The sequence below is a fragment of the Podarcis liolepis genome (assembly GCF_965112155.1).
Source record: "Podarcis liolepis genome assembly, chromosome: 1".
Lineage (NCBI taxonomy): Eukaryota > Metazoa > Chordata > Lepidosauria > Squamata > Lacertidae > Podarcis > Podarcis liolepis.
The window spans coordinates 72,713,397-72,730,438 of record NC_139554.1 but is presented as its reverse complement, the minus strand read 5'-3'; the positions used below and the strand labels follow the sequence as shown (position 1 = coordinate 72,730,438).

The following is a 17,042-nucleotide window of genomic DNA, read 5'->3' as shown; positions in this document are numbered from 1 at the left end:
TTGTCACTCATGCCACATTTTTCCATGCTAGCCTTTGACTCCTTGAAACTAGCTAGCTGAAGATGGGCTGGGGTTAAAAGTCTTTTCTTAATAATTAAAGGGCATAAGAGTGTGGTGGGAAAGCTTACCTTATCCTGGGTGGCTCATGAATCTTCAGCTGTTTACCACTAATTTTGACATGTGGGTCATGCTTCTGCAACTGTGAATGTTTTTCATTATCCTTCTTAACCTAGCTCTCCATTACAAGTATAACACTAAACAATCCCAAGTTGTGCCAGTTTGGAATGCTTTGAGTGCTTAAAGGCAGCTGTAGGGTATACAGAGCTATCTAGTAAGGATTCAGTGACTGACCCATTGGTCAATAATATCCTAAATGGTGAGTTTTAAAACCAATAGGAGCAAACAATTAGTATTAAAGTCAAATAAGTCCTCTCATGATTGGAACCAGATGCAGGGCACAACCGAGGAGTTCTCAGACCATGGATTCAGGATCGGAACAGGAGATTTGAAATGGGATTGATTCCATTTGTGTATAAATATAAGAAAGATATAGTTGAAGGATCCCACCTCTGTAGGTTCCCAGCACTTACTTCTGTTTCAAACTTCATATCTGATTAACTTTGAGGTCCTCAAGTTATCAGGATGTTTCCTGCTTGGAGGACTCTGCAGAAGACTCTTCTGATTATGAATTTCAGCACAAGACAGAGAAAGCATTACTGTGTAAGGCCAATGGAGCCATACTTACTTTCAGGGGATATGTGGATGTCTCTTCATTCCTGCATTGAAAAATTGGCCATAGAACGGTCAAATAAAATACTGAAATTTAAAAGATGTTTTTAGTCCTTTCCATTGAATTGGCAATGAAGAATCAACCAAAATGGCAAAGTAAATGAATAGGTCTTAAGGGGGAAAAGCAGATTGCTTGCCTTTGGGCCATATAGTGATGCTGCATTTTAACATTTTAGAGGCTGGAAACCACCACAATGGAATTGATAATGACAATTCAGTATAATGCACCCACAATGCTTGTAACTGTTGTTCTGGTTGAAAGTGGCTACAAAGGATAATGGAACAAAGAAATAGTGGCTGTTATATTTTCCCTTTTGAAAATATAAAAGCCAGCAGCCATTCATATCTAATTAACTTCTTGCTTTACAGTTTTCAAAGGAGGAATGGCCATATAGTTTTGGTAGTCCTTGGTATAACTAAAACATAATTTGCACCCAGCACAATCCTCCAGTTAGATTAACACAGTGTGTTCAGCATGGCATTTGCAGACTTTGCAGACTTTGGGGTTTTTCACCATGCCCAGATGTTTCCTCTCTCCCACTTCCTTTTTTTTCAAAAAATTGGTCAACACTGAGCCTGATGAAGAATTCTGTACACTTGAAAGCTTTGTGATATTGCTTTGTGATCGTAATAAAGGTGTTGCTCTACTGCTATTCCTATTTTCTAATGATTGAACATCTGTATCCAGCACTTTTTGCATACTTGGGAGAAAACAAATGCTATAGTGTTGATTACTCTCTTCTATTCAAAAGAAACAATTATACAATCTAACATGCTAAAAATTGTATCAGCATTATAGAAACAATGCATCTAATCTTGGCTACACCAGCTCCCTGATTTCACTTACCTTTGTTCATTTAGACATAGCCTAAGGCCCCAAAGGGACGGAGGTGGCGCTGTGGGTTAAACCACAGAGCCTAGGACTTGCTGATCAGAAGGTTGGCGGTTCGAATCCTTGCGACGCGGTGAGCTCCTGTTGCTGGGTCCCTGCTCCTGCCAACCTAGCAGTTCGAAAGCACGTCAAAGTGCAAGTAGATAAATAGGTACCGCTCCAGCGGGAAGATAAACGGCATTTCCGTGCGCTGCTCTGGTTCGCCAGAAGCGGCTTAGTCATGCTGGCCACATGACCCGGAAGTTGTACGCCGGCTTCCTCAGCCAATAAAGTGAGATGAGCGCCGCAACCCCAGAGTCGGCCATGACTGGACCTAATGGTCAGGGGTACCTTTACCTTTACCTTTAAAGCCCCAAAACATGAAACAAAACTGGAATGAATGGTGTCCTTTCAAGTATTATGTTCGATATAGGAGTGCTGTTGCATCAACAGTGTTATGTGGATAGAGCATCATAGAAGCAAGGATTTATATTTGTATTTTCCACTTTTTAGGTTCAATTTTTCCCTAAAACACATAGCTTAATCCCAGCAATCAGCTAATGTGGGGTACTAGTGCTTTTAACCATATTTTCTTTAACCTTGTTTTAACAATCCTAGATCAACATTGTTTAATGTTCTAAAATCTCTGCTTATGCTGACCAAAATAATTTTGCCTTGTACGCATCTTCTTGATCTGCTTTATATATCTGAAGAAGACCTGTGCAAGCTCTTGCTATGATAAATTCTGAGGTGCCACGCGACTGCCTTAATCTATGATTTTTTCCTTTTTGGTGCTCATACCATGTTTACACTTAACTTACAGTGTTTCTAGCTTTGTACGTAAGACCACAGAAAAGATTGGTACTCTTCATGGGAGTCCTGATAGAATCAGACAGGACATTAAAGATGAAGAACAGCTTCCAGAAATGACTGCTAGACTAGCCCAACCTCAAGAGGAAGGAGAAGAAGACGAAGAGTGAGTAAAAGCTCCTTTAGCCTGTGCAGCAACCTTTTCTTTTCAACAGGATGATGAGGCAGGAAGAACAACTGCATTATCAGTTGACTCTTTAACTCGTCATCATGCAAATGCATTTCTGAATCACCCATTTCTAGTAACATACTGCAATACTACCAAAAAGCAACCTTTGGCTATTGGAAGTGGCACTGGAATCCAGCCATGCAATTGACTTTGTGACATGGAATACCAAGCTTACTAAGAAAGATGTGGTTGGGGTAGGGTTTGGTAACAGAAATATAGTAATAAACCCATGCCCAGAAACACGCTTGGGAATGCATGGTCATCATTTTTAGATGAAGAGAACATAACTCTGTATTTGTAGCGCTGAAAAATATGTGAGCAGAGCCACCAAAGTGAAAAGAAAATGGAAAGGCTTTGGTGCTTTTATACAGACCTGTCTTCTAGGTGGTATAGAGTTTTACTGAAACAAACTTAGGAGTAAGACAGGGAAATGTTTTTCATTCCTCCCACTGGCTATTAAAATTAACTTTTTCTTTCAAGGCTTGAGCTGCAGAGCCAGCCTCATGAAGAGGACCCCCTTAAAGACCTTGGGGCAGCAACTATGGAGACCCTGTAAGTAAGGCATCAAGTGTTCGGAGGATACAATCTGCAGAGCAGGGAGAGGAGAACCTTGAGCTCTTTATCGAGCAGGGGCAGGATCAAAATATATTAAAAACATTAGTAGAATATTTTGTATAATTTATATTTTTATTTATAAAAAAGATTTCTATACTGCTGTATTGTAAAGATACCCGTATTTTTCGCTCTGTAAGACGCACCAGACCACAAGATGCACCTAGTTTTTGGAGGAGGAAAACAAGAAAAAAAATATTCTGAATCTCAGAAGCCAGAACAGCAAGAGGGATCGCTGCGCATTGAAAGCAGCAATCCCTCTTGCTGTTCTGGCCTCTGGGATAGCTGCGCAGCCTGCATTTGCTCCATAAGATGCACACACATTTCCCCTTACTTTTTAGGAGGGAAAAAGTGAGTCTTATAGAGCAAAAAATACGGTATATCACAGTGGTATACAACAATACAAAAACCATAAAACCAAACAGGCAAATAATTAAAAAGTTAAAAACAAGTTAAAAGCAAAAAGAAATGAAAAACAAACACCAGTATATTCCTGACCCTTAATTTCCCCATCCCTGATGGTTGCCCACCTCTCATTCCCTGATGCTGCCGTGATGTCAGGTGGCTTAACTTCAAAAGAAAGTATCAGGAGGACACTCACAGGGGTGGTTTGGATTCATTCTGTGCCTGAAAATGAAGATGGATCTGTTCCCCATGGAAGCTTTGGCTGAAATTTCCAGAGTAGAGCCAATCTGGTTGTAAGTCACTTTGGGTTGCCTTGGGCAAGATAAAGTGACCAACAAATTTACTAAATCATCATCACCATCACCATCCCAGGGGCTTAGTACCCAGTTTGAAAGGTCCTGCTTGCAGAGTGTACTCTTAATACTCCTGATTGTTCCTTTGCAGCCATGCCTTTCTCTGCTACACATGTGATGTTGGGTGTGATGCAGGTGGGCGTAGTTGGGGGTAGGGAAAGCCTCACAGCCTAAATTAACATACCTGCTGGGCCTAATTTAGCCTATGAGCTACAGATTCCCCATGCCTGTTCTACGCAGATGAAAGTTGACTGTTTTTAAAACTGTGCACGAGGTAATGCTATGTTAATATTTCTCCATACACTGTAATACTAGTTCTTAGAAAAGTAGCTTACTGTTAGATTTAGGATTTATCTGGAAGTTTAGGAGCCATGGATATTAACTCTGGAACATCAAAGCTGGCTAAGATGGGGCTATGAAAGTCCACACAAACCTTCCATTCTCCAAAATGACTCATTGTGTTGCTTTTGCACATATGTGGAACAAATTTTCCATGTAGCTGTATTGTAGGAAAGGTGGACTGAACTGTGCCCAAAGTATTAATTGTGGGTTGCAATCCTAAAAACGCATATAAGAGATTCTTTACGAGAACTACAATGTTGGCAGTATAATTTGCTTTCTTTTTCTTGTGGGTATAAAATCAAATTGTAAGTTTGCATTTTGCCTTTTTGCAGAACCAGACTTCAGGATCCACTAGTTTTGTTACAGCCACAGTACTTGAGAGCAGTTTTGCTAAACTGGATTCCATTTCTGGAAAAAACGTTTAGATTCGAGGCATCTGCCATTTTGGATGAGAGCTCATCTAATGAGATGCCTTTGCAGCCTGAAGACCAGCAAGTTTTCAAAGAAAATGTGGAAGTGCCTCAACATGATGAATGTGCAGATATGGAACAGTTGCCTGTCTTGAGAACAAACTATGAAAATGATGATGTAAATAAAGAACAAGATGATGCCTGGGAAGAAAATACCAAGCCAAATAGTAGCAGTCAAATTGATAAAATACTGAGCAAACATCAGAAGTCGGAAACCACATTTAACCATTCTTTTCAGATTCATTCTCCATGTTTCATACCAGAGAATATTCAGAAAGATCTGGTAGAGCTGGCAACTTTATGTTTTGAATTAAATGTATATGAATATTCACAGATTAATGGTGAACAGTATGTGCAGCCAGAAGATTCAGATGCCTTGGCTTGTAGATTCATAAAAGACTACTTTTTTCTTCTGGATCTGGAAAGGCTGAAGCAATGTATTATAACCTGTCATAGCAATCATCCTAGAGTTTGGGAAACCTATGTGGAAGGATTAAAAGGTAAGCATGGCCATCAGTCATGGATGCTTTAGCTGAGATCCCTGCATTGCAGGGGGTTGGACTAGATGTCCCTTGGGATCCCTTCCAACCCTACAGTTCTACGATTCTCAAGTTGTATGAATTCACAGTGCAGTTCTATACACACCTAACTTGAAGTAAGTAAGTCGTATTGAACTCATTGGGGCTGATTCCAGGCAGATCTATGTAAGATTGAACTGTTGGAGGATCTTCTGTCTGTCATTGTGTCGAAGCTTTATATAGAATTTGTTCAAAATGAAATTTGTTGAAAATATTTGCAAGCTGAAATATGGGGCATGCTGTCTGGGGTTTTCCATGGCAATTAGCCATGATGGCTATGCTCTGCCTCCGCAGTTGGAATTACAGTTGGAGGCAGTAGTGCTTCTGAAAGCTAGTTGCTGGAAGCACAGAAGGGGAGAGCGCTCTTGTGCTCAAATCCCACAGGCATCTGGCTGGCCATTGTAAGAGCAGGATGCTGAACTAGGGCCATTGGGATCACACAGTGGGCTTTTTATATGTTTATTCCTAATTAACATTAATGCAGTTGAAAGCTTTATCTAACTCCCATTCATAAAAACAAAAGTAAAATCTAATTCAAATATTTCCTGAATTACATTGACTGATTTTTTTTCTTGTTACCGTTTAGCTCTTGAGTGTTCCCCCCCCCCAATTTAATGTTTGTGTGAAAATTAGCATGTTTCCTGTTCTTAATGTTACTTTTCAATATAGTTGTTGTTACATGTAAAATTATTGGTTTCAGAACTGACTCGGACTAGTCCAGTCACTATGGCCCTGGAGAATGGAGATATGTTTAGAATACTGAAATTGCTTGTGGATCTGGGTCCCTGGGATGCTCCCGTGTTGCTAGCACATGTCCTAAGGTATTCACCATTTGACATAATTTGACTACATCTTATTTAATACTAGGCTGGCATATGTAGTCACTCTTCAGATCAGTCTTCTTGCATTTTTATTAATGGGAGGCGGTTTCATACTTGCATTTTCTCGGGCTGGCCCATAATATTTCATTACCTGATGTGAAGGGCAAGATGGTACCCCTTCCCATTATAGGTAGAGAAGCTGACATAATTCAGCACTGATGATGTGACTGTCCTTCACAACACCTGAGGCAGTATGGTGGCAAAAACATGTCTTATAGCATCCATAGCTCTGTAGTGTCCAGCAGAGAGGAATGGTCAGAGGCCTTTTGAGGAACAGCCATGGAGCTGATGGTGCTGTTTCCAATATCTGCTCACTTTGCTCAGTGCAGGTGTGGGGAACCTCCCCCCCCCATGTTGTTGAACTACAACTCCCATCAATTCCAGTAATCGTGGTCAGCAGCCAGGAATAGTGGGAGTTGTAGTTCAGCAACATCCAGAGGTCCAAAGGTTTCCCACATTTGGCTTAATGTTAAGACTGACCCTTGTTTCCACAATCTAGTTTCAGGCAAGCCTCACTAGTATTGTGATAAACCTTGCAGTTATATAGGGCGAGTCCTTTAAAAGAGGCCCCGTGGATACAGAGTACACATGTTCCATGGGGCCTCTTTTAAAAGACTCACCCTGCATTTGCAGTGTTAGCTATGTTTAAATGTGTGGATCGATACCATGCTAGTAAATAATAATTCTGAGAATGGTTTGCTTAAATAAGTGTGACTTTTGTGTCCTCTTTTGTTCTCATACAGGCTTTATGAAAAATTTGGAGAAACTTCGCTAAGGTCCCTGATCAAGTTTTGTCCCTCTATTCTGCCTTCAGATATCAAGCAAATTTGTAAAAGCAATCCTCAGCATTTCCTGGCATATTTAGACAGTCTAATCAAATCAAGGGCTGAAGATGAACGGTATATATTGTACTCTTTTACTCTGTGGAACAAAAGTTAAGGAATGGGATGCATGGAAGTAATAATTAGGGTAGCGGTGAAAGGTGGACTCTCATTAGAGGATTTTAAATAGTGGTTGTAATTGCCATATGTCAGGGATTCTTTAATTTCTGCATCGCGGGAGGTTGGACTAGATGACCCTTGTGGTCCCTTCCAATTCCACAATTCTATGATTCTAAAATATTTGTTGCTTCTTAATGACATTAGGTCTCTGAGAAGGGAAATAATATCCTGAGTGGGTAGTAACTTAGCAAAAAACCCCTGCATGCATCAAATTTATGACATGGTTATTTGAGAACTTTTTAACTTTTTAACTTTTTAACTTATTTGAGAACTTCTTTGGAGGTCTTTAAGCAGAGGCTTGACAACCATATGTCAGGAGTGCTCTGATGGTGTTTCCTGCTTGGCAGGGGGTTGGACTCGATGGCCCTTGTGGTCTCTTCCAACTCTATGATTCTATGATTCTAATACAGTATGGTTGTATACAATAAGGCATTAAACATTTCTTTTGGCTCTTTATAATTGGATGATAGTTTCTTTTTAAAAGGCAGCACTACTTAAATGACATTCAAGTATGCCATATTGTGAAACTAGTCCTAGTTGCTTGTATGTTGTAAATCCTTTTTATTGCCAGAATGCACATATAATTAGCGGTGAACAATCTCTTTCTAGGCTGTCCTTCCTAGGATCTCTTCTTCATCCTGAGTCATTACGATTAGATTGGTTATCTTTGGCAGTTTCTCAAGATGCCCCACATACAGCAAGTACAATGGATGCCCAAGGAAATCCACGGTATGAATAGCGTTTGACTCAAGCTTGCTGTTTGTCCACACTTCATAATTGTATTCACATTCCTAAAGGCATTATCTTTTGACAGTTACAAGGACAGTCACAAGATCACCCAGCAGTCTTTTAGCTTCAGGAGAGAGAACTGAGACAGAATGCATGTTATATAATTGATTTGGATAACCTTGCTCTGTGTGGGCGTAGGGAATTCTATTATATGATACATCTTTGCTTAGGACATGGAAGGGATGGGAAACCCTTGGCCCTCTATATGTTGTTGGACTCTAACTTGTATTAGCCCCAGACAGCATGGCCAGTGATCAAGAATTATATTATTAGTTGTTTATTAAATTTAAGTTCTGTCCTTCCAGAGAAGCCCAGGGTGACAAGCGCACAGCTAAAAAACGTAATTCCAGTACAAATGAAGATTGGTAAAGATCTCTACTTAAAAGGTACAGTCATACCTTGGATCTCGAACGCCTTGGCTCCCAAACAAATTGGCTCCTGAACGATTGAAAGCCGAAAGTGAGTGTTCTGGTTTTCGAATGTTCTTTTGGAAGCTGAACGTCTGACGGGGCTTCCGCGGCTTCTGATTGGCTGCAGGAGCTTCCTGCAGCCAATCAGAAGCCGCGCTTTGGTTTCCGAACGTTTTGGAAGTCGAACTGACTTCCGGAATGGATTCCATTCAACTTCCAAGGTACGACTGTATATTTAACAGTGGGGAATTGGTTGGAGTAGTGCAACCTCATGTTCCCCTCCCTAATTTAAAGCAACATGCATGAATCTTCCCTTAATATTGGCAGTGTTTTGATTCAAATTGAAACAAACTTGTGTTATCTATCATTTTTTTAAAAGTCTTATGTAATTTCCCTAACTTTTTTTTTTTGCTTTTGCTTTAATACTTTCAGGCCACGTTCACATTTATTTACTTGGGGCTATAACCAACTGATCTTACTCTTGCTTAAACTCCCAGCTGACACTGTAATGAAAGAGAAGATGTCTGACATTTGCAAAAGCTATGGGTAATGTAGAAGTCCTTGGTAAAATTAATGTCTTTGAAACTTTGTTACCTAAGAGGGCATGTTTCTCTCCCTTGGTTTCACTTCACTACGTAATAGTCTAGTCTGTTCAGCTGTAGTTATCCAGGGTATGTGTTATGCATTTGCTCAATCACGCTCTTTGTGTGTGTTCCAGCAGCCAGTGGCTTGCTGGCTGGAGTACATATTTAATGTGCTTCTTTGCTTTCAGGTTTGCTGCCTGCCTGCTTACCTCTCCTTCCAAAGCCTGCCATAGCACTGAGCAGCAGTAATAAATAATGAAGCTGCAACTGTGATTTAGTTAAAATGGGGCTGGGGAACCTGTGGCCTTTCCAGTGCTCAGCCTGTGGGGGCCCCAGATTCCCCATCCCTGAGTTAAAGCTTACCTGCCTCTTCTCTCTTCCCCACTCCACAGCATAAATATCCATTGCTAGAGTTGCATACATGGGCCAGTTGGTAATGGTGTAGTAACACGAAAGTCTTGCATTCTGTTTGCTGCTGAAGAAGTACAGAATTCTGAAAATGTTAATGTACGTCCAAGTTCCATATAAATCTGTTGGATTTGGGTTCTCAGCTGTGAATTTAGGTTCCCTTCATTTCATTTGACCCCAGGGCTCTTGGTTGCAACTCATGGTTAGTGAAGAGAGAGATTAACCACAAACCCCTGTTCAGATCAGATGACACACTAAGCCAAATGTTGACTTGGTTTGATGCAGCAGCAAAAAGGACCAGGCAGAAGTGAATTTGGATGTGAGCTCCTCTGTCTTGCTACGTCAAGATTTGTTATGCTCCCAGAAACTAGATTTATTTATTTTAATTGAAGAGGGCCTCCCAGCTGGATTTGATTGCATAACTTTTTTTATTTAAGATATTGGTTAACTTGGAGGTGTATGTGTTCTGTGTTAAGGGGGAAATTGGTGCTGTTGCTATTAATAGATACTGAGAGGTGTGTATTGGGTCATTATTCTCCTGAAGATAGGCATGGAATATGGATTTAGACGTATGCTGTTGGAGTATCAAAAATGATACTGCATATTATCCTGTGATCTAAACTTGTAACTCTTTGTTCAGTGAGAGGAGATAGAAGGAAGCTCATCTTCTCAGTGAAGGTTGTGGTATATTGAAGTGTCAGTCAGGTTATAATTACTCATAATAAGTATTTACTTTTGGTTTGTGAAACTCTCCATAATATTGTTACAGCTTCTGGCCTGGATATCTTTCTCTCTGTTTGGAGCTGGATAGAAGACCTGAAGCCCTTACCCATATTGTTTGTTTGGATGATATGAACTTGTTGGATAGAGAACATGGTTTGTAAAACTTAATTTGATTCTTGAGTGAATTCCACATTCTCTGCTTGTACTAACTAGTTTTGACATCTTTTTATTTATCAATTTTTAAAATCAATGTCAGTATAAAACAGTTTAACAACAAGAACAAAACCAAGCTATGGAAGTAATCACCCCAAGTGCATTTCTGGCAGGAAAAGAAAAGAAAAAGAAAAAATAAACAACATCGTTACCATGCACCCTTTTTTTTCAGTGCAATTACACCTAAGCGTACTGTAGAACACCAGTATTGTGCACACAATAAAATGTGGCATTTCTGCTACATTGTTTTCCCTCTTCTACATTGGCAGCTTGTGAATTTTGAAAAACCTTTTATTTATTATTTTTGCTCATTTAAATTTAATCAGACTCTCTCTTGAATTTGTGTTTTGTGTTCCAGTATAATGGAGATAGTGTTGCCGTAACAATTTAATGTCCCATTCTATCCTGCAGCAAATGCAGTTAGGTGTCCATCGTTGGAAACTTCCATCCTTCTTCCTGTCTCTTGCGTACATGCTCTCAGTGTCACCTGCTATCTACTCTATTATTCTGTCCATGAATCTCCCCACCCCACCCCAACCATGGGTCCTCTAGTATTGTGGGGTTACAATTTCCATCATCCCCAGGCATAGTGGTGAAGGATTATGGGAGTTGCAGGCTAACACCATCTAGGGACCTAAGATTGGCCTGGGCTGACCTGCTTAATTTAACTCACACCATCAAGTCCTACAAAGCAATCTGGTTTGGATCTCTAAATCATTTCCTTTTGCATTTAGGGGCAATTCCAGAAACAATGGAAGAATGGAAATTCCTTCTTTGCCTTGTGAAGAGTCATTGCAGTAGTGTTCCTCATCCAGCTATGCAAAATGGCGGTGCTGTTAGTAATGGTGATCCGAATTGGCCAAATAGTGTAACAGTTGAAAATGTGGCTCTGCTGTTGGCCAGAGTAATTGGTCCCGATCGTGCCTTGCAGCTGTTGCAGGAATGCGGCCTGATGGTTGAATTATCTGAAAGATTTGCCAAGGTCTGTGAGATACTAAGAATTGCTGAAAAAAGACAAAGGTAAGTCTTCTGATAATGGTCTGAAATTGGTTGTGTCAAAAGGTAATACTGTGTCATGATTAAGTGTTGCATGTTCAAGTAGCTATAAGCCTTCAGGCTTTCACACACTCCATGTGCCAAGATTGGAACCTTCATACTTCAGTTAATGGCAAACTATAGCATTGCATCCAGATGTGGTACAAGCTATAGTTTACTGAAACCAGAAGCAAGGATGGTTAGAAAATCTCTTTCACAAAATTCATAGAATAGCTTATACTGGCATGGGATGACCCACTTCTGTATAAATGCAGATGTTTCTTACTGAGCAGTATGAAATGAACAGACAGAATAACAGAATCATAGAATTGGAAAGGGACCACAGGGGACCACATGGGGATGAGGGACCAACTCCCTTCTCTTGCGGGGGCCCAATTAGTGCCATTGCCTTCCGTTAAGAGTTTGGGTGTAATCCTTGACGCCTCCTTTCCATGGAGGCGCAGGTTACAGCAACAGCCAAGGCGACATTTTTCCACCTTCACCGCATCAAGCAGTTGGTCCCTTACCTTTCCCGCACCGAACTGGCCACAGTGATCCATGCGACGGTCACCTCCAGGCTTGACTACTGTAATTCGCTCTATGCGGGGCTGCCCTTGAAGCTGTCCCAGAAACTCCAGCAGGTGCAGAATGCTGCAGCGAGACTCCTCAAGGGGTCTCTGCCATGGGAGCATATTCACCCAGTGCTTTTCCATCTGCACTGGCTCCCGGTGGAGTACAGGGTCAGATTTAAGGTGCTGGTTTTGACCTTTAAAGCCCTTCACGGCCTAGGACCCTCGTACCTACGGGACCGCCTCTCCCGGTATGCCCCACGGAGGACCTTAAGCTCCATAAATAGCAACACCCTAGAGGTCCCGGGCCCTAAGGAAGTTAGATTAGCCTCAACCAGAGCCAGGGCTTTTTTAACACTGGCTTCGGCCTGGTGGAACGCTCTGTCTCATGAGACCAGGGCCCTGCAGGATCTGATTTCTTTCCGCAGGGCCTGTAAGAGTTGTTCTGCCTGGCCTTTTGCTTGGAATCAATTTGATTCCCTCCCCCTCTTTCTTTTTTCCTTTCTCCTCCTGTGATGAGGCTGCATTTTAATGTTTCAGTGTTTTAATGTTGTATTTTAATCTTGTTTTTAAGTTGTATTCATTCAACTTGTTTTTACCATTGCTTGTTAGCCGCCCTGAGCCCAACCTTGGCTGGGGAGGGCGGAGTATAAATAAAATTTATTATTATTATTATTATTATTATTATTATTATTATTATTATTATTATTATTATAAATATTTTGACTGATGTGGCAGGTTCAACTTCTTTAAACAACCAGAAGTTGCAGTAGTAGCAACCTGCAGTGCAGACAAGTGTAAAGTCACATTTTTGAGTTAATGAATTTGATGAAATTTGCTGTGTAAAGTTAGTCCCCAATTTCTTTATAATATCTCTTTTCTCCTATGTGTTCACTTTTGTTGCAGAGCCCTGATTCAGTCCATGTTGGAAAGATGTGACCGATTTTTGTGGTCTCAACAAGCATAGCAAACAAATGACGGAAAATGATAGTAGTAAGAAGCATGTTCCTCTTGTGCTGTGCCATTTTCCCAGCAATGCTTTCCTGTCAAAGTGAAGATGCCTTTAGTCAGATTTGCAGAAAAAGTGATAACGAAGCTCCTTTTTCTACTGGATTTCCGTCATTCAGTATTTGAATGCATGTTTACCCAATACTTGTAACGAACAATTGTAATGCTGCTGCTTGCTCAGCAAGAATGCTTGTGCATGGTAACCCCTTTGAGCTACTAGCATTAAGTTTAGATGTGAAAATTGGATTCTTTATGTAGGAAGCAGTGCTTCACATTCAGCATATAAATTTCAAATGAATAACTTCCATCACATTTCTAGCAGATTGCCATTTTCAGAAAGCTGCATATAAATGAATGTAATTGCAGGGACTAAGTGTATAATAATTGAGTTGAGTTAAAACACTTTTAATATAACTCTTGATTCCTTGGCTGAAATAAAAGGGTGTTAAAACAAGTATATAATCTCCAAATATTTATAACTATAGCACTGTGGAATTTTACAAATTTTATTCTGAATTTGAAGTGATAATCAACAGAACTGAGATTCCGGTAGTTAAATGTAAACACTGGCAGAACTTGCATATATTAAAAATGGTGTTTAACATAATATTTTGGCATTTTAAAAGTTTATATAATCCTGTATACTATGGCATAGTGCTCTCTCACTGCACACATCCTAAAGAAAATATTTTGCACTGTTTTTTTGTTTACATCCTTGCACAATGCATCCTGTGCATGCATGCTTGGAAACAGTTCCCACTGTTCAATACAGCTTATGCCCAAGTATGCACGCATAGGATCCTGTTCATCAAATCGGTATAATAATATACTTTTCCTTCTAAATCTAGGTGTTGGGTTTTTGTTTTTTGTAATGCTTGACTGTTTTCAGAAATGATGTATAAGAAAATGCGCTCCACATTTCTGTTAATACTACCATTGGATATTTGATCAAGATATATTCACGTAATTTGGTTTCCATTTGTATGTTAAGATTATTTAATACTGGATGCTTCATTTTTGAGAAGGCTTGGATCCAAAGCAATTTGCAGTTATTTCTCCTGGTGCAAAGGTACTTGCTTCTCCATCTGGCAGTAGCTTCCCACATCTTTTGAAAAAAGATCTGCTGAAAGTTGGGGGGATCCTCTAGATTGGCCTTTTGGGGAATGGAAAGCACTGCAGTATTTGTTGGGGGGGTGATGATGGAATTGGCAACTTTCCCACACCACACACATAAAATAGTGCTTTTTTCCCTAATGCACTGAGGTGGTTTGACTCAAAGTCCATGTAAATTGTGCCTATTAGATATTGGGTGATATCTAACATTAGTCATACTCAAGGGAGACACCGAGTATGACTTCATTGAATGTTGCCCATTGTTCTTGTATTAAATACGTTAGAACTATGCAGTTTTCATACATTACTAGTGATTTATTGAAGCTTGGTAATCAGGGCTAGAGAAAGGTTACAGAATTGTGTAATATTATTATAGTCCTTCAGCTGAAAACTGAAATGTCACAATTGCATCATCTTGTATACTCAGGTTTACTGTATAGCTTGTAAGGACTTACACGTAATTTAATACTACTGAGTTCTTCTTTCTTAACTTACATGCTTGAGGGCCTTATATATATTTTTAGGACACAGTTCAAAGAATCTTGTGCAAAAGCTTGATTCTCCACAGTATCTTCTTAGACCCATGCTGTTCCCCTGAGTTTCCTGGCAGGTTTCATTAGTGCTGTGGAGGCTACTTCCAGAAGCCCAGGTGTGTGTAGAGTTCACCCTCCAGCTCTTTGAATCTGGGCCTTATTTTTAAATGAATGTTTACTACCTCATGTTGGGGGTGGGGGGAATAGCCAGTGTGTTAATTGTGCTCAGAGTAGACTTTACGTCCATTGATTTTGACAAGTCTATTCTGAATATAACTTGGTTGGATTTCACTTATTGGTTTTGCGATATTTTTTATTAAAAAGAAGCACAAAATCATGAAATGGTACTTTTCACACAGAATTTTTTGAAGAGAATGTGATGTGGAACAACTAAAAGTTTATGAAACATTTTTTTGCATTTTGTTACAGCTTAACAATTTGTATTTTTAAAAATAATTTACTTGCAAGCATACTTTATTTTGTAGTCACTGTTCATGTTTAAACAACAGCTTTAAAACATTGCTTGTAACCAAACAGCTTTGTTTGTGCCTTGTTCATATTTTTGTTAATCCAGATTTTAATAAAAATTAATATATCTTACTCAACGTTTTGCTCATTTTTCAGTAACATTCGGGATGTAAAAAGTCGATTGGCCATAAAATATTAGTTTACATGCTGGAAAATAAAGGACATCATTTTATAATTCTCATGAGTACTATGTTGGGTTTTTTTTTTTTTTTTTGCTTGCATGTGACAGGTCATCCTGTTGAATGGTCAGCTTTCTCTGTGCTAGGTTTGAATTTAAATCTAGGGATTTATGAAACTGAAATCATTGCATTTTAGGGTCTCATCTCTACAAAAGAGAAGAGAGCCAAGTTTGCTGCCAGACTTTCCCTCTTACTGCTTTTACTACAGAAGTGCTTGCACCTAAGAACATAGCAAAGCATCAACTCTTGAAATCTTGAACCACAGTTGTTTTGAAAACCCTTCTTTCAGTGACATGTAGAAAATTACCCAAGGGCCAACATTTGTGCTATTCTAGTAATGTAACTTTATAAAATAGCCCTAGGCTAGCTATTGAACCTCCATTGTTTAAGCATAATAGATTTTTGAGGAATCAAAATAAAGATGGAATAGCATACATTTCTTTTTTCTTTCACCCATGTATAATGTTTTCAGTTTCTGCATGCTGGCAGGAGACAATATTGCTGAATACAAAAGGGAAATATGTCTTCCAAAAAGTTGAAGTTATTTCTCCATGACACTGAAACAAAGTTGCCAGTGTCCCCCCCCCCCTAAAGTTTGAACACAACCTATTTCTTGGGGGGTAGGGGAACCGAATCCTTGAAAAGTTTGTGGAAGTTCCTTCCTTTCCCTGCAATAAACTAGCCCCTTGTAGAAAGGACCCCCTTACCCAGATGGCATGAATTGGGCAGTCATTTCCCAGAGCCGTCCACTCTTGGCTTCAGCCAGTTGCGCATTGTATTCAGGGCCAGATTTAGGTTTGATGAGGCCCTAAGCTACTGAAGGTAATGGGGCCCTTTATATGTCCAGCTGCCCTATGTCAACAAATTGTTGCTGTTTTTTGTGTTGAATATATGCTATATGGTCATTTATGGACCTAACAGGTATCTAAAGCCATTTGCACATAACAAAATATGTATTTGATCAAAGTAATTGTTGAACTGAAATACAATTAAGAAGTACAGTCATACCTTGGGTTGAAGTAGCTTCGGGATAAGTATTTTTGGGTTGCGCGCTGCGACGAACCAGAATTATCGGAGTGCATTACTTCTGGGTTTTGCCGCATGCGCAGATGGTAAAAATGACATCATGTGTGGAAGCGGCGAATCATGACGTGTGGACGCAGGTTGCGTTTGCTTCTGGATGCGAACGGGGCTCCGGAATGGATCCTGTTCGCATCCAGAGGTACCTCTGTATATGAATAGTGAAAATTGGAGGGGGGGGGCAAGAGAGTGGGGCCCTAAGCTATAGCTTGTTTAGCTTATAGGTAAAAAGGGCACTGATTGTCTTCCAGGCACTCTTTCATTTCCACCCACTTTTGACAACAGCAACAACTGGCAAAAGAGACCCGGCTCTTCAAATCCTCATTTTAGGATTTCCTAGTCATGTTGGATCTTTGAAAAAGTTCCAGTCAAATTTTGTGGGAGATTTTTTTTTCTTTTTCCTGGAAAGTCTGCTTTTGATGAAGGCGGAGAACCAACCAGGAAACTACTTTCTCGACCCGACAGTTCCATTCGCACGAGGTCGTGCACCGTCATTGGGTGTATTAAAAAAAAAAAGCCTTTGCGGGGA

At 40.0% G+C, this 17,042-nt stretch overlaps 1 protein-coding gene across 3 annotated transcripts in view; it reads left to right on the top strand.

Moving 5' to 3' along the window:
• The window catches only part of HPS5 (HPS5 biogenesis of lysosomal organelles complex 2 subunit 2), a 32,066-nt gene extending 16,740 nt beyond the window's left edge, over positions 1-15,326 (top strand). For all 3 annotated transcript variants that reach the window (XM_083500405.1, XM_083500406.1, XM_083500404.1), the window contains exons 14-23: positions 2,484-2,636; positions 3,180-3,251; positions 4,744-5,381; positions 6,160-6,280; positions 7,084-7,239; positions 7,951-8,070; positions 8,973-9,086; positions 10,302-10,408; positions 11,203-11,488; positions 12,979-15,326. In XM_083500405.1, coding sequence (XP_083356531.1) covers positions 2,484-2,636; positions 3,180-3,251; positions 4,744-5,381; positions 6,160-6,280; positions 7,084-7,239; positions 7,951-8,070; positions 8,973-9,086; positions 10,302-10,408; positions 11,203-11,488; positions 12,979-13,039 — 1,828 coding nt within the window. In that variant the 3' untranslated portion in view covers positions 13,040-15,326. The remainder of the gene's footprint in view (positions 1-2,483; positions 2,637-3,179; positions 3,252-4,743; positions 5,382-6,159; positions 6,281-7,083; positions 7,240-7,950; positions 8,071-8,972; positions 9,087-10,301; positions 10,409-11,202; positions 11,489-12,978) is intronic.
• Positions 15,327-17,042: the final 1,716 nt, after the last annotated feature.